Genomic DNA, 20,434 nt, shown 5'->3' with positions numbered 1-20,434 from the left:
TGCAGACGCATACACGGAAGTGGGGCTCAGGGCCTAAAATCAATTTTCACCAAAAACATATCACTTCTTCTAACATTTTCCAGCCATGTTAGTATTAAAAATAAGGACATTATGAGAACATGTGTAGTTAAAATTGGACCCTCCAAGCCCTTTCGTCACTTTTTTGCCATGTACTATAGCTACCACGCACTCTAGTCGTGGAAGAATTGGGGTGTCACCATGACAGAGGCCCTAATGTCTGGCAGGCAGCAAGAGGAAGGTTGTCACCCTTGTAGTGTATCAATGCTAATAAATATAAGCATGAAAGTGCATTGATAAATGGAAATTTGGGATATTAGTCCCAATATTTTTCCATGGTAATATATGCTAATATAGTATGCTTGGAAAATTGGAAAATCTTTGAATGTTTTGCTCGTTGCAGGAGGAGTGGGTCGCCCAGTTCGACCACAAGAACGTCCGTCTGACCGCCTCCGTCTACTTCGGCGACATCAAGCTCCGCTCCAAGTCCACTGTCACCGAGCCGCGCCTTAAAGACAAGAAGCAGAACCTCCAGTCGAACCTGGGGGAGTATGTGGACACTTACTCCATAGAGTTCAAGGAGGACCTGGTCTTCACCAACCTGGACCCTTCCCAGTTCCACGGGGTCGACTTTGGGCCTGACAACCAACCGTACGCCATTGTTAGGGCAAGCTACAGGGACAAGGGGGAGGATGACAAAGGTTGGTGGTGTTACTGTTATAGAAGTTAGTTTGTCAGGAGTAGCTAGAGTACAGGGGCAAGGGGGAGGATGACAAAGGTTGGTAATCATGGAGCATGATATTTTCCCATATATTCAAATGAGGACATAATGAGCTTTGTCGTACATGAGCAAGGGGGAGCATGACAAAGGTTGGAGGTGTTACCCTTGTGGAAGTTAGTTTGTTAGGGCCAGCTACAGGGGCAAGGGGAAAGATGACAAAGGTTGGTAATCATGGAGCATGATATTTTCCCATATATGCAAATGATTACATAATGAGCTTTGTCAGGGCAAGCTACAGCAAGTACAGGGGCAAGCGGGAGCATGACAAAGCTTGGTTGTCTTACTCTTGTGGAAGTTAGTTTGTCAGGGCCAGCTACAGGGACAAGGGGGAAGATGACAAAGGTTGGTAATCATGGAGCATGATATTTTCCCATATATTCAAATGAGGACATAATGAGCTTTGTCGTACATGAGCAAGGGGGAGCATGACAAAGGTTGGAGGTGTTACCCTTATGGAAGTTAGTTTGTCAGGGCCAGCTACAGGAACAAGGGGTAGGATGACAAAGGTTGGTGGTGTTACTCTTATGGAAGTTAGTTTGTCAGGGTCAGCTACAGGGGCAAGGGGGAGGATGACAAAGGTTGGTGGTGTTACTCTAGTGGAAGTTAGTTTGTCAGGGTCAGTGGAAGTTAGTTTGTCAGAGTCAGCTACAGGGGCAAGGGGGAGGATGACAAAAGTTGGTGGTGTTACTCTAGTGGAAGTTAGTTTGTCAGGGCCAGCTACAGGGGCAAGGGGAAGGATTACAAAGGTTAGTAATGGGAGCATGACATTTTTTTCATATATGCAAATTAGGAAATAATGAGCTTTGTCAGCTAGTTCAGGTATACTACTACTACTACTACAACAGGGGCAAGGGGTGTATGACAAATTATTGTGGTGTTACTCTTATAAAGGTTTGTTTGTCAGGGACAGCCACATACATATACTACAGCCTCTACCAGGTTCTGTAGATTGCTAGGCAAATGAGGACATACAAATGTAATCTGTACTGACCTGTGATAACCTTGACCTTTATCGTTCCAGCCACCATCCCTGTGAACCTGGGATGGGTGAAGATCCCAGTGTATCGGCAGGAGCTATCCCAGGATGCCTCGGGCGAGGGGGGACTCCCCATGAGGGGGGCGCGCCCCCACTGGGACATCATCGAGGGCGAGCAGACCATCACCGTCGTCCCCGGCAACGTCCCGGAGACCGCCGTCGGCAAGGTGCCAAGGTCGTTCACTGATAAAGGTCAGGTCATGTTACACAGCATCAGTAAAACTTATTGTTGGTTGTTTTTTCAAGCAAACACTTTCTCCAAAACTTACAAGTACATGTAACTGTCTGCGAGTAAATCCATGCAAAAAAATGCAAAGTTGGGGAAATTGGTGTTCTGTAGAGAAAGTTGGAGAAGGAAAAATGAAAAAAAAACTCTGAAAAAGGTTATTTGGTTCAGTTATAAGTGCTTCGTCTCCTTTTAATCTTGTAACTCTGGTCTTTCACCATGCTGCCAAGAACATTTGTATGTTGTGTGACCAGAGTATGTTACTGTTACCTTATCTTTCACTTGTAGTTTTGTCTTTGTCAGAATGATATTCTGTTTAAAGTCTAATAGAAGTGGTACCCTAAGCGTGAAGGCTCCACGAAACATGATAAAAGTACAGTGAATGTGTTACAAAATGATAATGCACAATCATGCTTTAAGATTAAGAAACCTAGACTAAAGACCGTCTTCTGTTCCGCCCCAGACGTGGTGAGAGAGGGGTCCATGATGTATGCGACCCGTGTTTGACCCCAGCGCTGACCTGAAGGGGGAAGACAGCGACGCCGAAGAGGAAAGGTAACGTGTCTCGCCTGTTTTATAATCTCCATCAATTATTAGCATGAAAGCTCATCTGTGTTGAAGTAATCCATATTGAAGATTTTCAACTGTCATACAACACCAAATTTTGCTTACCTCGAATTTTCAGTCGCACTTACGTCGACCTTCTTCAGGAGTGATGATTCAGTTACTCTGATCACGTGACTTAGAGACACGTGATTCGAGTAACGAATCTTAGATGCCTGGCAGACGGTATCAGCCCCCGTCTTTGTTGAGTGTCGGCTGGTGTGTTCTTATGTAGATGGCCTCCTTTACCCATCAATTATGATGTTAATTAGCCTGGGTACCATCCGGATAGTAGTTTGCTCCTATGTTCGCTTTAGCTACCCGTCTGGGGACCTGCACATTCAAACCATTTGGTGCTAACGTCAGTTAATGAGCGAAGTAAGGAATGGGTTCAAGAGTGCCTGTTCAATGCCCACAGGGCCCGCAAGCGGACGGGGGCGTTTCGCGTGTTGGAACGCATTCCATAATTCGCTCATGCGTAGGGACCAATCAGCGCCTGCATCCAAAATTCCTGACGTTAACGTTGTCCGGGACCCCAGACGGAACAACAGAGAGTATATAATGACCGTTGGAGTGAACTATTTTCCGGATGGTACCCAGTTTAGATGTTATTGTGACCCATTCACAATCTCTTCATTTCCACAAATCTACCACATGATCGTACCACATGTTGCAAAATGGTAGAAGCAGATAACAATTTTAAGTTCTCAACATACGCAACTGAACGTTCATACCTAACCCATGTGGCTTTGGTGACTGTCTGTCTCCTTCCCTAGGGCAATTCACTTCACAATGCAGCTCAGGTATTACCGTTAATATTGCTCTGAGGAAGGTAAAAGACGGTTACTGTATTGTCGATAAGGTATAAACTCTTGGTTGTGTACAAAGAACTTTGTTATCTGGTGACTTACCAATGTGGTAAAACTCCTCACAGAAGAGTGGTTGCACCACCTACCATAGAGAGTGTTACTTCTCCATGACCTTAAATACACATACTATGTACTATCTGAGGTTGAATGTGTAACAATGTATATCATTTTAACATTGCGTCCTTGGAAAGAATGCCGCCCACACCACCTGTCCCCTCACCTGTCATACCTCCACTGGAAAGGTAGGGTTACCTGTAAATTGTAAATACATGATTGTACACACCTGTTCAAGCTTACCCCAGGGTACCAGGGTAGCGCACCTGGTAGGTAATGCAGTCCTCTTGAATTTGTATGTGGTTGATTTTAGTCAAAATGGTGAATGAGTTGTTATTATTATTAAATGGTTACCATAATAATAATACCGAAAATTGATGGTGATAATATTTCAGTGCAGTACTGTTACAGTACTACTAAGTGATGCACATGTATGTACTTGTGTATGCATGATCTTTCTGGGGCTGATTTCATGATGTCTTTAATGTTCAAGTCCAAATTCAATTCAACGTCTAATTAACAGATTGCACAATATGTCCTGACCGGAATACATGTAAATATATGACAGACATGACAGATGACAGTGATTGACACCTCATCTTGTACCTTTGCCCAGAATGATTGGTGTGCTCCGACAGCCTCTGTTACGCCTGCGTAACCCTGACAACGATATGATGCGTGACAGCAGGGTGACACTGACAGACTTGTGTGACGAAGATGATGCTTGGCTCCAGACAAGTGACATGATACAACACGACAATAAGACAAAAACAGTACGCTTTCAGGGTGGTGGGACCCCCAGGTTCTACCGGACAGAGGACAAACTCTTACAGCCACGTAGTAATGAACGCAGCTATACTGACAAACCTGACATTGTTACTGACAATAGTGCTAGAAACCAAGCCCAGGCGACAACAAGCTGACTTACACGTAACTGACAGTAACACGTATGGTATCACATAATCTCCCGTGGCCAATTTACTCCTCTGTTGGCTAAACTCCTTCTCCAGCTTATGATACTATCTTATGCCACGCAAGATCTGCTTGGAGATTAGGTATCACTGACAATAGAGTACAAATTTAGCACCAGTGACAGAAAGATACAACGTGTGACATACACAACTGTATCACTGACAAAAGTGGTACAAATTTAGACCAAGTGACATAAGGCCACACCAATTTAATTTCTTGGTTCACGGATTTTTTCATAACAAATATGGAACGAGAGGGCGAAATAAAAATAAAAATAAAAATTTTAAAATGGTTGGGGTAAAGGTAAATGCTAATCCAAAACATAAAGAATAAAAAGTTTTCAGCTTGAAAAAAGTACAAAAACACTATGACTGTACAGTAACAGCACCTGTTCGTTGAAAATTACAGTAGTGTCAGTTTTTATGTTTGCTACACCAGAAAGTTGGTGAATGGTTTCATTATTGGTGAAAATTTGTTGAGTGGTATTTTTATTTTTATTTTTATTTTTTTTAAAAATAGGAGCGAGCGAATCTGGGAAGTCAACCAAGAAATTAAATTGTTGTGGCCTAAAAATACAATGTATGACAAACTCGATTGTATTACTGATAGAAGGGGTACAAAGTATGACAGACTGGATCGTACTACGGACAGTCTAGACAAAACAACTATTAATATATAGAATATTTGACAGGACTTTTAAATGCAGCTTAATATGATCATGACTTGAGTTGGCCCACAAGGTTTGACTGTAAATGGTACTAAAATTCATCATTCCATTACAACGAACATGGACATATGACTGACTGTGGTTACGGTAAATGACTCTTGTGAACTTGTTTCTATCCTCTGGTTATTGATAAGCATTCCGGAGGCAGACGAGGTGCCAGAAATAAGGTGACTGGTGTATTCACAATCACACAACAGCTTGAAAGTACTACATGACGTTGTGATCATTCCTGCTTTTTTTCATTTGTTAAAGACACAAACAGTAAGCAACTGTAACTAAATGATTTTTAATGCATAAAAAAGTTGTAAACAAAAGAGGGTAAGGTATTGACAATGTAGGTACGGTATGTGAAATATTGAAGAATTTAATAAATTGGTTTTTATGTTGAATTTGGAAAAGTACATCGGATTCCATAATTTGATACTTCACCACTTTGTAAATATTCTGTATTCATTTGGTGAAGTTGTTTTTATGTTGCGTTTGATCACAAGCATCCTGGATGTAGAGGAAGCAGAAACAAGGTAACAACACAGAATTTTTTTAATACCAGGACTTTGGAAATTTTATGATCATGACTGGATTTTTCCTTCGTTTAGACACTTACATGTACAGTAACTATCATTTAACTTGTAAGGGATATAGTTTTACATGATTGTGGATTCATTCAAACTATAAATTGTAAAAGAAAAAAAGGTATGTACCAAGTTGTTTTACTGTTCTGGAAACTTTTTACAGTGATTTGATTGGTGAATTATTTCTTTGAATTATTATACCATTCATTAAAAATTAATACCGATACTCTAGCACTTGGTAAATGTTCTGTCTTAAAAGTGAACTTCATTTCTGCATTGTGTTTGATCACAAGCACCCCGGAGGTAGAGGAGGCACCACAGAAAAGGTGACTGCTTTGTTTGTACAATCACAGCAAGATTAGAAATTTGATCATAAATGCACAATTGTGGTCATTTCTCTCTTCTGCCTGACTAAAATCAATACAAATGTCTACCTCATTAGGAAAAGGTTAAGACAAAGTATTATTACTGTTACAGTTAGTAGCTTTTAGTGATGAATTAAAGGAACCTAAAGGAATATTGTCAAATTTTACATTCTCACTCAATGTTCAATGTAAAGTTAAGATATTGACACTTTGTGTCATGTAAAGCACAGTGCCAACGTTCTACAGTTATTGAAGCATTATTATAATTATAACATATTTAATAATTGTTTGGACTCTGGCAAATGAAAAAATATTATATCTGATCCTCTAGCACGTGTTGTTGTGATGTCAAACATAATTTTGCTGCTACTAGCTTGTTTGGGATTTAAACAGCGTCTCGCTTGTCAGTCTAAATTTAAAGAAAATACCGACATTGGCAGGGTTGAGCCCAAACCAGCATCTGTGCCAGAAGTAACACCGGGGCCAGCTGCAGAATCAACTCCTGAACCGGAATTAAAACCAGATCCAACACCAGAACCAGTGCCAGAACCAGAATCAAAACCGGAACCAACGCCTGAACCGGAATTAAAACTTCACGCACTCGAACCGGAATCAGAGCCGGTACCAACACCTCAGCCAGAGCCAGTACATGAGCCACAACCTGACCCAACGCCAGAGCCGGAACCAGATCCCAAACCGGTGCCTGTACCACAACCCAAGGCCAAACCGGATTCCCAACCAGACCCAGAACCCGAGCCACCACCCACTCCAGCACCAGAGCCAGAAGTCCAACCCACGCCGTCACCGGAGCCAACTCCCGAACCAGTCATTACACCATCCCCAGAGCCCCCTGAACCATCCCCAGAACCGGTACCAGAACCGGAGTCTCCAGAGCCGGATGCGGAACCGGTCCCCACACCCCCGTCTGTGGCGGAATCGCCCGTTCCTGACCCGCCTGGCTCTAGAGGTTCCTGTCAGGAGAGGTACCCCCCACTGTGGGACTCAGAGTTGCCCCAGAGTAATGTTAACTGCACAGGTCTGCCTTGTCTACTGTACGCACTGTATTGTTTGTCTACATGTAGGTAACAGCAATAGCCTGGGTACCATCCGGAAAGTAGTTCGCTCCCGCGTTCATTATATACTGTATACAGTCGCTTCTAGCTCTGACATTCATTATACACTATATAGAGTCGCTTCTCTGTGCTTACGTCTGGGAACGCGGACCATCTTAACGTCTGGAATCGTCCAAATTTTGGACGCAGGCGCTGATTGGTCCCCAATATGAGCGAATTATGGAATGTGTTCAAGCGATCGTTCGAACAGGCGTTCCAACACCGGACAAGCCCCCCGTCTGCTTGCGGGAGGGCCTGTTGTCATTGAACGAGTGCTCTAGAACCTATTCCTTGATTCGCTCATTAACCGACGTTAGCACCAAACGGTTTGAATGTGCAGGTCTCCAGACGGATAGTAGAAGCGAACATAGGAGCGAACTACTATCCGGATGGTACCCAGGCTATAACAGCAATGCATCCCCACCACAACACACTTAGAGGTGATAACCAGAAATATGCAAATGACCCTGCAGGATGATTCAAACAAAGCACATGACATTGCACATTGTATAGTCACTGTGATAATGTAAGATAATAACATTATGGTACAGCCAATGTGTCATTCAAATAAGGCCACAGCAAGTTTATTTTATGCTAATAAATTATAGACAACAGTTTCCCTCTGCAGACTCCAAATGTTAAAAATAAAGATGCCTAAATCTTTAAATTAAAAGAATTGATTCAGGAGTAACCAAAAAATGTTTAACTTCACTAGGAAGTTTTTTGTACCTGTAAGAAGTGCAGAGTAACACTAGTGCGGTAACCTAGTATCACTTATACTGTGCTCAAGGCTACCTCACTAGTGTCACTTCTAAGGAACAGGGTACAAAAGTGCACTCAAGGCTACCACATAACAAATTTCTATTTTCAATATTTTCTTGTCTCGTTCAGGGGAAAGAAAAGTTGGGGTTCTTTTCTTTAATCGAAACATAGGCAATAGTAATTGCATGTACTGATCCATAAAGTGTACTTGCTGTGGCCTGAGGTAGTCAGTTTGATGTGTTGTGAAATGCATTAAAATGTACTTTTCCCTACAAGCAGTCCTGAAGCTGAGGAAAACAGGTAACAGTGACTTCATGCCATCCAATATATATATTCAAGAGATAGGAGAAACCATGTCTGTCCATAGTACATGATGTATGTTGTAGACTCGTCGATGAAGGTTAGACATCCAGGTAATAAGATACACCAAAAAAAACAGCTACTGAGTTACTGAAACGCCTGACCGTTTCCAAAGTCAATTGCTTGAGTAGCTGCTTTTTGGCATATGTCATTGTAGACTCTTTACATAAGTGTAGATTATAACTCTAACTTTGTACAACTTTTTTTTTACATGCTGCTGATTACGAGATTCTTTTACATGTATTTGACAAAGTATGTTTGAAAACAATCAGCACAGCACTATGTACACGGAGTGCAAGAATGAAGGACATGAATAACTGAGTGTGGCCTTGGGTTTCCCTTTATCAGCATGCACTCTAGCTGCGTTGCTCGACCAACATGCACACTACTGAAAAGGATTCCATTATTGTGGTGCTCTGTGCTTCTTTAAAAAAAACAAGGGGAATTTTCCAGATACAATGTATAACCTGTGTATAACACCCTCCGATTTAATTTGGGAATTCCATTATTATTTGGGAGTGACCTTCCAGATCTCAGCAACCGTACACCCAGATGGGCTGATATCGTAAGCTGTAAGTATAAATGATGTAAGAAATACGTAGCAGCCAATAACGACCCCCTGGGGATTAATCTAAATTGGCATAACTGTACATAATTATGCATAACTTTGAGGGTTATGCATAATTATGCATAAGTTTCCAATGGTTATGCATAATTATCCATAAGGTTCCAAGGGTTATGCATAAGGGTTCTGATGATTATGCATAATTCTTGGAACCTTATGCATAATTTTGTGGTTATCAAGTTATTGAGAGGTTCATTGTATCTGGAAAATTCCCCTCGTTTTAGATTTAATTGAGACTTTGATGTAGTATTACTGACCTCAGAATTTGTTGTGTAACAGTGTTTGTGTATGTATGCAGATATACATTGTATGTACACTACAAACATGAGGAAATCAGCAGGATTAGCCCCTTGGCTACTACTGACAGTAACTACTAATATTAGTTGTGAGGTAAACTGGTTTGAGATTACTTTCACTACAAACTCATGTACCACTTTCCCCACCCCAGTGACGCTGATGTGGTCCCAACCGCGGAGTCCGAACCGTTCGTCATCTTTAACCCTGATACTGCCGAGGACCAGCCTGTCGCTCCAGACAACTCTGGGGGCATCGACCTCTACGTGGACCGGGTGCAGTTCATCCCGGACAACGCCACCATCATCAAGGTGACCTTCAAACCTGTGACCTAAGTATCCTGTACTTGAACTTGAAAGTGCACCTAACTTGAGCTTGGCTTGACATAGAAATTAAGGCTCTTTAAGTGCTCGTGAAAGTTTTGGCAGACTTCCGAAAAAGTCTTATCAGCTAGAAGAAATTCCCTTTACAGTGTGCTTGACCTTGAAAATACCCCAATATGCAATTAACCTTGACCCAGAAATGTCCTTTACTCGACCTTGAAACCAATAGCTGTTGACCAAGGTCAGGACGGGGGTTGTTGAGGGTTCAAATCTAAACCCTGGCTGGGTCGATCATGCCAAACAGTTTTTAAAATTGGTACTACATATTACATGGACATGGTCTGCTTTCTAGGCAAAAATAGCACTGATCAGCACTTATGTGAAAGAGTAGTTGAACACACATCCCTACCAGTGGACTAGCCCCCTGTTGTAGTGGTCTGTGTGGCCCAAGGGCAATAGAAATGGAGATCTGCATCATCACTGTACACTACAATCAATATCACATCCAAAATGTGTTACTTTTCTTTGTTAATTATAATTGACTATCATAATATTTTGTTTAGTATAGAGGAGCAGGGCATAGTATAAGCTGTTTACGGTTTTCCCCTCCTCCTGCACCTGTAGTGTTTTTACGCATATTTTCTGTATTGTTTTCTGTATTTAGTTGTGCGAATAAACAAACAAACACTGAAAGTTTTTTGAAGGATTCTGACTTTACCGCCTGTTGTTGCTGTTGCCAGGTGACAGGGCGGGTGATGAAGTCGAACCTGGACAGCCTGCCCGACATCGCAGCATTCGCGGAGCTCGACAGCTCGGCGCGAAGTCCGCAGCTGGCGTACCGGCTCCCGCTCAACACCGACCCCGAAAACAGGTACAAGAGGTTTGCAGAATATACTTTAATTCACAATTATTCACAAAATATGATTATACAATTGTCTTGACATTTAGCAATATCACATATTATAAAACAAGAAATGCTTAAAAAAAAGCTGGCCATGCAAGCTAACATAATGTTGAAGATGAAATGGTGGCAGAAGATAGCTGTAAGTAACAGAAAAAGAACCACATTGGCACAGTGCCCAATCCTACGAGAGAGAGGGAGAAAAGATAAGGAGAAAGCACAACAGAAATGGCATGGCCGATGAGCCGAGCGACTGTAGTAGACTGTAGTACAGCACAGATACAGAATTAGCAACAGTCCTGGTGCCGTTCCACAACTTGCAAAAACATGCCACAATGATTAGAATACTGACAATGCATTGAAAAACAATGTAAATTTTTGTACAAAGCAGTATAGACTTCAGTGCCTTGGACATGTCCTGTCAGTCCTAACTACTGATAGCTCCAACACCCTCTCACTGGTACTTTTTAACACAGTCTGTTTTGAGGGCAGTCATAATATGATCTAAACCACAGAAAGAGCATAATTGATGTCATTTTGAAGTTCAGAAATTAAGTCGTTAATAACAAGGTAAACTGAATCACCAGTTTTTTGTTCTGCTGGGGTGAAGTCTGCCATCTCTTATTTTCTTGTTGGGTATCTATGGAGTCACAGTTTGTCATTGATACATGTTACTTAGTGTAAGTAAAAGTGAAAGAGTGGCCTCAGTGAAAATTATTCCAGAGTTTGGACCTAATTGTGGGTCTGCGTAATCACTGAACAGGAAGCCGATGTCCCATGATACCCTGGTGCTGCTGCGTGTCTACACCGTGGACAAGGACTCGAAGACGCTGCTGGTGATTGGCAGCTGTCTGTTCCCGCTCTTCATGGAGGAAGACGGACAGGTGACAATCTTATGATCATTATTTATAGTGACGTGTCAAATTAAACTAAACACTGAGCACTACTTAATGTCAATTTTAAAACTTGTGTGTGCCGTTGAAGTTATTTTGTTGCAACATTGAGTTTTTAGGGATCATCATATTTAAATAGTTCTGGTACTGCAAAGTGTTATTGAAGTTACCATTATGTAGAGAAAAACATTAACATCCTCTTGAATGTTGAAGATTGTAGCAGGCTTTCAAATGACATTTTGTTGCATTGGAGCAAGTTTGTGACAATTTTGCACAGTCACCAAACCAGGTGTCCAATGTTCTGTAGCAAATGGCTCCCTTGGAAATCTGTTTCTCGAAAACTGAAGGGACGACTCTATATTAAGATTGATAAATAAATAGATAAATAGATATACTGCAGGTTGCAGCCATATTTTCAACTATCCAACTCCAGTCTTTGTCAACTAATGACAACCCATTGATTTGCTTGAGAATCTGTGATGTCACGTTATTCAATTCCGTGATGTAAAATGCAGTTTAACTCTGCTTCGGCATGTTTTCCACTAAGGCAGATGGACTAAAATGTTTTACTGTTGCCCCCCTCCCCCTTCAGACCAGGTTCAATGTCGGAGGTCACCAGCTGAGGCTGCGGAGGGGGATGCCAGACACCAAGAAGCCGCTGCTAGCTTCATCTTTAGACAACGTCATCCCCGTACCCGGGGCCTCGATCCTGCTCCGGCTAATGCCGCATGGAGAGGTACATGTAATGCTGACACTGTATCTATAGCATGAAAGAATGGTTGTATCGGTGACAATGTATGGCAATGTATAGATAACAAAAGTTACGGTCCAGTACTACACAATATTTAGAGCAATTTCCGTTACTAGAATACTAGTGGACTATTTCAACTTTGTTGAATCTACTGTTAGTTGATAAAGGGAACCATATAATAATATGTATAACAATATATCAGATTGAGTATTTCTACGCTACTTTGAGACATAATAGGAATGATACCCTTTTATTTTTGCATCGCGTTATAAATGTATTGACCTAGGTGGATGGATATGGAAACATTCAATTCAACTTCGCAGTAACGACTGACTATTATTATAAACTGTAATCGTTGTTTGTAGGAAATGATCCCAGCACCCCCGTACAAGAGTGGTTTCTACCACTCGGATCAGAGCCGCCCCAACATGTCGGAGATGCGGATCCTGCGGGACTTCCAGAGTGACACACTCTTCCCGCTGTCCGTACGCGAGGCCATCCACCGCCTGCAAATCGCGCAGGGCATGCCGCCCGCCGAGGAAGGTCAGAGGTCACACTTGTACACAGAACACTTTAGTTAGAGGTCACACTTGTACACAGAACACTTTGGTTAGAGGTCACACTTGTACACAGAACACTTTGGTTAGAGGTCACACTAATTTGTACACAGAACACTTTGGTTAGAGGTCACTTGTTAGGTCAAATATTGGGTCTTGTCCCGAAGGTACTTTGGTCAAAATAACCTACACTAACTGGATTACTTTTGACTTCTTAACTTTTCTTTTTTCAGTTGTACTTAATGTATCCATTTTTATATCCAATAAATATCCTTATCTTATAGAACCTTCCTTCATCCTTTGAAATTTAGTTTGCCTTTTTCCTTGTAGAATCAGACGCAGCCCTGGAGCAGTGGTACCGGGACAGGCTGGACGCTAAGAAGCACCTCCCCCCGCGAACCCCCGCCAGTCACAGCGACCTGCTGCGAGCCGTGCGGTACCACATCCAGACTGGCATTGGCATTCAGGTGGAGCAGGCACACGGGGTCAATGGTAGGTCATTAACCTTTAACCTTTACTTTCTAACCCCTAGCAAGTCACAGTGACCTGCTGAGGGCCGTGCGGTACCACATCCAGACTGGCATTGGCATTCAGGTGGAGCAGGCACACGGGGTCAATGGTAGGTCACTAACCTTTAACCTTTCCCCTCTAACCCCGGCCAGTCACAGCGACCTGCTGAGGGCCGTGCGGTACCACATCCAGACTGGCATTGGCATACAGGTCGAGCAGGCTCACGGGGTCAATGGTAGGTCACTAACCTTTAACCTTTACCCTCTAACCCCGACCAGTCACAGCGACCTGCTGCGCGCTGTGCGGTACCACATCCAGACTGGCATCGGCATCCAGGTGGAGCAGGCACATGGGGTCAATGGTAAGTCACAACCTTTAACCTTTACCCTCTAACCCCGACCAGTCACAGTGACCTGCTGCGAGTCGTGCGGTACCACATCCAGACTGGCATCGGCATCCAGGTCGAGCAGGCACACGGGGTCAACGGTAGGTCATGCAACCTTTAACCTTTACCCTCTAACCCCTGGTCAGTCTCTTTGACCTGCTGCGCGCCGTGCGGTATCACATCCAGACTGGCATCGGCATCCAGGTCGAGCAGGCACATGGGGTCAACGGTAGGTCATGCAACCTTTACCCTCTAACCCCTCAGAGGCCTTATTGAAACTAACCCTTAACCCATGCCCTCTGACCTCAGTCAACTATAGCTGGTAAACTCCCATTAGGAGTGTTGTGCTGCAGGTAATGACGGTAAAGTTTGATCCACTCACTGACAGATAGAAAAGGACGCCTATTCTTTTTGTTAAGTGTGGTGGATTCTTTGACTTGGCTCTCCTTAAACTTGGGGTCTTAAACACTTGTTAAGTGCCTTTCTTAAAGGCACAATGTCGGGGTCTCCAAGGAGTTCAAACCCAGAATGTTTAGATTCTAAATCGAAAACCCTAACCACAAGAATTGTTTGTTTGTGTCGCCAGGTGAGGGCCTGTACATGAACGTGTTTGCTCGCGTCTCCCCCGGTGCGGAGGCCCGTGAGCTGGAGAACACACCTGATTGTTTGTTTGTTTGTTTGTTTGTTTGTGTCGCCAGGTGAGGGCCTGTACGTAAACGTGTTTACTCGCGTCTCCCCCGGAGCAGAGGCACGTGAGCTGGAGAACACGCCTGATGTGAAGACTGATTGTTTGTTTATTTGTTTGTGTCGCCAGGTGAGGGCCTGTACGTGAACGTGTTTGCTCGCGTCTCCCCCGGTGCGGAAGCACGTGAGTTGGAGAACACACCTGATGTGAAGACTGATTGTTTGTTTGTTTGTTTGTTTGTTTGTGTCCCCAGGTGAGGGCCTGTACGTGAACGTGTTTGCTCGCGTCTCCCCCGGTGCGGAAGCACGTGAGTTGGAGAACACGCCCGATGTGAAGACTGATTGTTTGTTTGTTTGTTTGTTTGTTTGTGTCGCCAGGTGAGGGCCTGTACGTAAACGTGTTTACTCGCGTCTCCCCCGGTGCGGAGGCACGTGAGCTGGAGAACACGCCTGATGTGAAGACTGATTGTTTGTTTATTTGTTTGTGTCGCCAGGTGAGGGCCTGTACGTGAACGTGTTTGCTCACGTCTCCCCCGGTGCGGAAGCCCGTGAGCTGGAGAACACACCTGATTGTTTGTTTGTTTGTTTGTGTCCCCAGGTGAGGGCCTGTACGTGAACGTGTTTGCTCGCGTCTCCCCCGGTGCGGAAGCACGTGAGTTGGAGAACACACCTGATGTGAAGACTGATTGTTTGTTTGTTTGTTTGTGTCCCCAGGTGAGGGCCTGTACGTAAACGTGTTTGCTTGTGTCTCCCCCGGTGCGGAGGCACGTGAGTTGGAGAACACGCCTGATGTGAAGACTGATTGTTTGTTTGTTTGTTTGTGTCCCCAGGTGAGGGCCTGTACGTGAATGTGTTTGCTCGCGTCTCCCCCGGTGCGGAAGCACGTGAGTTGGAGAACACACCTGATGTGAAGACTGATTGTTTGTTTGTTTGTTTGTGTCCCCAGGTGAGGGCCTGTACGTGAACGTGTTTGCTCGGGTCTCACCCGGTGCAGAGGCACGTGAGCTGGAGAACACACCTGATTGTTTGTTTGTTTGTTTGTTTTGCCAGGTGAGGGGCTGTACGTGAACGTGTTTGCTCGTGTCTCCCCCGGTGCGGAGGCCCGTGAGCTGGAGAACACACCTGATGTGAAGACTGATTGTTTGTTTGTTTGTTTGTTTGTTTGTGTCCCCAGGTGAGGGCCTGTACATGAACGTGTTTGCTCGTGTCTCCCCCAGTGCGGAGGCCCGTGAGCTGGAGAACACGTCTGATTGTTTGTTTGTTTGTTTGTTTGTGTCCCCAGGTGAGGGCCTGTACGTGAACGTGTTTGCTCGCATCTCCCCGGTGCGGAGGCACGTGAGCTGGAGAACACGCCTGATTGTTTGTTTGTTTGTTTGTTTGTGTCCCCAGGTGAGGGCCTGTACGTGAACGTGTTTGCTCGCATGTCCCCCGGTGCAGAGGCCCGTGAGCTGGAGAACACACCTGATTGTTTGTTTGTTTGTTTGTTTGTGTCCCCAGGTGAGGGCCTGTACATGAACGTGTTTGCTCGTGTCTCCCCCAGTGCGGAGGCCCGTGAGCTGGAGAACACGCCTGATGTGAAGACTGATTGTTTGTTTGTTTGTTTGTTGGTTTGTGTCCCCAGGTGAGGGCCTGTACGTGAACGTGTTTGCTCGCGTCTCCCCCGGCGCGGAAGCACGTGAGCTGGAGAACACGCCTGAAGGTTATGGCGGGGAGGATAAGATCATCAGCACCAAGCACGACTTCACCAGTCTGCAGAAGTCGCCCAAGTGGCTCGACCCGCCCTCCGTAAGTTTTATCTTTTTTTATTTATTTTACCATTTTAAAGGAGAAAATTCTTCAATCCATCTAGACCACGTGTCTCCAAAGTGACTTCCTTTTGGAATGTTCTACATCAAAATACATGTCTTGTATTGGCTTTTATAGACCAGGTGCATAGTCTCTGGGTGGGGGTTATTCTTATTAATTCACCGCAATGTGTAAATGCAGAAAAGTTTGCGGTGGATTAATGTTTGCGGTTTTCGCGGTGACCACTACACCGTGAACTTAAAACCGCCGCGAACATTTTTCTATTATGGTATTAGACTGTAGTCTATGGTGTTAATGCAAAATTAAAACCACTGCGTAAAGTCCATTTTAAATCCCCGCAAACTCAAATGCATTTTACAGTACTGTAAATGCAGAAAATTTTGCGGTGGCTGCTTCACCGCAAACTTAAAACCACCGCGAACATTTTTCCATGACAGTAGGAGACTGCAGTACATGCTTCTGCGAACTTAAAACCACCGCGGACAGTCCTTTTTCCTGCTACCCCAAAATTAAATCCCCGCAAACTTACTTTTTACGTTATTACCTTACAGATCATCCACCCCCACCTGGAGCCGAACACCTGCCTGCTGATCCAGGTGTTCGGGCTGGACGCTGTCTACACGCCGCAGGCGGACGGGACCGGCCCGGGAACGGTCACAGGGAAGCGCGGCCAGGAGGTCCGCCTCACCACCGAGTCCCAGCTGGGCTGGACAGCTGTGCCGCTCTTTGACAGGTCAGTGAAAGTGAAGTGAAAGTGAAAGTGTAGCGAAATTGAAAGTGTTGTGAAAGTGAAGTAAAAGTGAAGTGAAAGTGTATGAACGGGCTCGGTCAGCGGGAAGCGCGGTCAGGAGGTCCGCCTCACGACCAAGTCTCAGCTGGGCTGGACGGCTGTGCCGCTCTTCGAGCACATTAACCATCTCTCAACCGAGACGGGGGGTGATACCGACTTCCAGAACTTTGACCCAGTGCTGACATCACACAATGTGCAAAAATCATGTGTCTGCAGCACTCAGGCCAGATAGCTTAAGACCGAGAGATTTGGTCGCAAATTCTGATACAGAGATTGTTTTAGTTGGAGAACAATTTACTAGTAGTTCTCTCAATAAGTCACTGTTGTAATTGATCAATTGATTGATTGATTAGTTTGCTATTGATTGGTTTGACTGACTGACGATATCCTTCATTGACTGACTGACTGATCAAATGATGAACTGGTTGGCGAAATCACTCATGGACAGGTAAGTGACAAAGGAACACAGTCGAGAAAATGTTCTGCGTCTGGGAGGAAGTTTTGGCACCATTTTTTGACTTGTTGGTTCTAAAACAGTAATGGTCAACTGGAAGAACAACTGTGACATTTAACCCACTGTTTTTATCCTGACCTCTTGCTGAAGTTTTACCTCAAGATACCCAGGAACCAAGAAATTAAATTGGTGTGGTCTGCCTTACAATATACATTGTTATTCTTATTGCTTTATTCTTGCTTTAAAATTGAATTGAATTTGATGTATTTACTAACAACTTTGTCTACATCTTGTTTTCTTTTCCCACTCCCTTCTCTGAAGATACACAATAAGGTAACCCACTGAGAAAGTCATTGAAGAAACATTTATTTAGTTTAAAGGGGCATATTGTAGAATGTTGGTGCCAAAACTGCAAATAGTCCTAAATTTGAAAATCTTCATTCAAGTTGACAATTTCGTAAATAATTTTCAACATATCTGTGTCTTTTTTCTACATTTAATAGTAAACAACATGAAAAAAGTCACAGAAAGTCTCCAATTTTTCCATTATACCAAAACCTCCCCCCGAGCAGCTGAAAAAAGTGGCTGACAGCTCATGTGGCATTGGGAAGTGCGCATATTTCAAAACGTTCTCACGACACAACAAAGTCGCACTTGTGAGACTGCGTGGCGCAATCGGCAGGGCGTTAGGCTCAGGCCCAAAAGGTCCTGAGATCGAACCCCACCGTGTCACCGATCTTGTGCCCTTGGGAAAGGCACTTAACACGACTTTCCTCACTTCACTCAAGTGAAAATGAGTACCATTCTGGCATTCACCCGGACTCCAATAAGAATAGTAACGTATCAGTCACTAGTGGTCCAGGAGATCCTAAATAAAACCAAACCAAACCAAACTTTGTTTGCTTTGAAAATTGCTGTGCATCGCAATAAGACAAATTCAACTTATGATGACGGTGGAAAAATGCCCCAAAGAGTGACTTTGATGTTTTGATTGGCCAGATTCTACAATACGCTCATTTAAGATCCGAATATGCTCTGTTTTACGAGCAGACGCAACAGTCAGGCTTGTGTGAACTGTGAACCGTGTTTGTTACAGGGGATGCGTGATGGCTGGGGTCCACAACGTCCCACTGTTCATGGGGATGCCCAGTACTGTGAGTAGCAAGTCGTTGTTTGAACATTTTTCACATCTAATTCCTTCTCTATCTGAGACTCATAAAATTGCCAGTACACATTGTGAATTTTAGGACACCTATACTAACACAGCATCTGTAATCCATGAGGTATGCACACTCCAGATAACCAGTTTATAATGTTCTATATGGCATGGATGCATGGTTTGTTGTCTATTTTTAGGAATTTTTCACATCAAATTCCTTATTCTACATGTACATGTATATTATGAGACTCATAACATTGCTAGTACACATTGTGAATGTAAGAAAGATTTGAATAACTAAACTTCTATCCTACCAGCTTGGCCCGGAGCACCTGTCCGTAATCCACCTTATACATATGCATTTTTTGTTATATTCTATGATTTCGTAATATGGTTTTACTCTCCATTATCCTTGTTATATGCTTTGCTTGTCTGTATTTGTTCCAATGTTTGTTTGTACTCTCAGTTTGTTTCTGATGACGACAGGAAAATAAGCGTGTTGAGCTTGAGTGTGTCTCCATCATGTTATGTACTTATATGTTACAAAAAAAAAAGATTAAAGGACACCTACATGTACTAACATAGCGTCAGTAATCCCTGAGGTATGCACACTCCAGATAACCAGTTTATAATGTTCTATATGGCATGGACGCATGGTTTGTTGTCTATTTTTAGGAATTTTTCACATCAAATTCCTTATTCTACATGTACATGTATATTATGAGACTCATAACATTGCTAGTACACATTGTGAATGTAAGAAAGATTTGAATAACTAAACTTCTATCCTACCAGCTTGGCCCGGAGTACCTGTCCGTAATCCACCTGATACAAATGCATTTTTTGTTATATTCTATGATTTCGTTATATGGTTTTACTCTCCATCATCCTTGTTATATGCTTTGCTTGTCTGTAATTAGGATATATGAGAATTCTTATACACAACCAAAATTGAGCTTACTTGCTGACGTTTCATTTTTATTTAATTATTTTTGGTTGTCTGTAATTGTTCCAATGTTCGTTTGTACTCTCAGTTTGTTTTTGATGACGACAGCATGTTGAGCTTGAGTGTGTCGCAATCATGTTAATGTACTTATATGTTACAATAAAAAAGATTAAAAAGATTAAAAATTTAAGGACACCAACATGTACTAACACAGCATCTAATTCAGTAATCCATGAGGTATGCACTCGCACTCCAGATATTCAGTGTATAATGTTCTACATGCATGTACGCATGGTTTGTTGTTTGTTTTCAGGAATTCCTGACGAACATTGCCGTGAAGTCAGTAGAGTTGAGTATGAAGGGTGTTGTGTAGAGCACTGTATTGATACTAATTTGAGGAGAAACTTGTCTTCTGCAGGAATTCCTGACGAACATTGCCGTGATTAGTCAGTAGAGTTGAGTATGAAGGGTGTTGTGTAGAGTACTGTATTGATACTAATTTGAGGAGAAACTTCTGTCCTGCAGGAATTCCTGACCAACATTGCCGTGAAGTCAGTAGAGTTGAGTATGAAGGGTGTTGTGTACAGTACTGTATTGATACTAATTTGAGGAGAAACTTGTCTCCTGCAGGAATTCCTGACCAACATTGCCGTGAAGTCAGTAGAGTTGAGTATGAAGGGTGTTGTGTAGAGTACTGTATTCATAGGAATTTGAGGAGAAACTTAGAGTTGAGTATGAAGGGTGTTGTGTACAGTACTGTATTCATACTAATTTGAGGAGAAACTTGTGTCCTGCAGGAATTCCTGACGAACATTGCCGTGAAGTCAGTAGAGTTGAGTATGAAGGGTGTTGTGTACAGTACTGTATTGATGCTGATTTGAGGAGAAACTTCTGTCCTG

General features: G+C 43.3%; 2 protein-coding genes across 3 annotated transcripts in view; both read left to right on the top strand.

Moving 5' to 3' along the window:
- LOC118425367 overlaps positions 1-2,533 on the top strand; it is a 32,523-nt gene extending 29,990 nt beyond the window's left edge. Inside the window, exons 14-17 of the mRNA XM_035834175.1 lie at positions 84-87; positions 422-719; positions 1,821-2,002; positions 2,525-2,533. Of these exons, the coding sequence (XP_035690068.1) occupies positions 84-87; positions 422-719; positions 1,821-2,002; positions 2,525-2,533 (493 nt within the window). The remainder of the gene's footprint in view (positions 1-83; positions 88-421; positions 720-1,820; positions 2,003-2,524) is intronic.
- Positions 426-20,425, top strand: LOC118426279. 2 transcript variants are annotated; one of them, XM_035835574.1, is made up of 19 exons: positions 426-719; positions 1,821-2,027; positions 2,525-2,616; positions 3,725-3,775; positions 5,421-5,453; positions 5,778-5,807; positions 6,152-6,184; positions 8,377-8,397; positions 9,531-9,687; positions 10,440-10,570; positions 11,364-11,484; positions 12,086-12,229; positions 12,610-12,787; positions 13,132-13,244; positions 13,877-13,925; positions 16,002-16,165; positions 16,738-16,919; positions 18,527-18,584; positions 19,849-20,425. In XM_035835574.1, exons 3-19 carry the CDS (start codon positions 2,552-2,554, stop codon positions 19,906-19,908), a joined length of 1,590 nt encoding a protein of 529 aa, XP_035691467.1. In that variant the 5' UTR covers positions 426-719; positions 1,821-2,027; positions 2,525-2,551; the 3' UTR covers positions 19,909-20,425. The 2 variants fall into 2 exon arrangements, with proteins under 2 accessions (XP_035691467.1, XP_035691468.1); XM_035835575.1 differs by lacking the exons at positions 3,725-3,775; positions 5,421-5,453; positions 5,778-5,807; positions 6,152-6,184; positions 8,377-8,397 and having other exon boundaries at positions 20,061-20,425.
- Positions 20,426-20,434: the final 9 nt, after the last annotated feature.

Source organism: Branchiostoma floridae, chromosome 11 (genome assembly GCF_000003815.2).
Source record: "Branchiostoma floridae strain S238N-H82 chromosome 11, Bfl_VNyyK, whole genome shotgun sequence".
Taxonomy (NCBI): Eukaryota; Metazoa; Chordata; class Leptocardii; order Amphioxiformes; family Branchiostomatidae; genus Branchiostoma; species Branchiostoma floridae.
This window is presented reverse-complemented; position numbering and strand designations above follow the sequence as displayed.

Bases quoted from the DNA above. Each gene is read 5' to 3' on its own strand.
- LOC118426279 (XM_035835574.1), top strand. From the start codon at position 2,552: ATGCGACCCGTGTTTGACCCCAGCGCTGACCTGAAGGGGGAAGACAGC. The intron at 3,776-5,420 runs GTAGGGTTACCT...GTTATTGATAAG, and splicing joins GTCATACCTCCACTGGAAAG to CATTCCGGAGGCAGACGAGG. The intron at 10,571-11,363 runs GTACAAGAGGTT...ATCACTGAACAG, and splicing joins AACACCGACCCCGAAAACAG to GAAGCCGATGTCCCATGATA.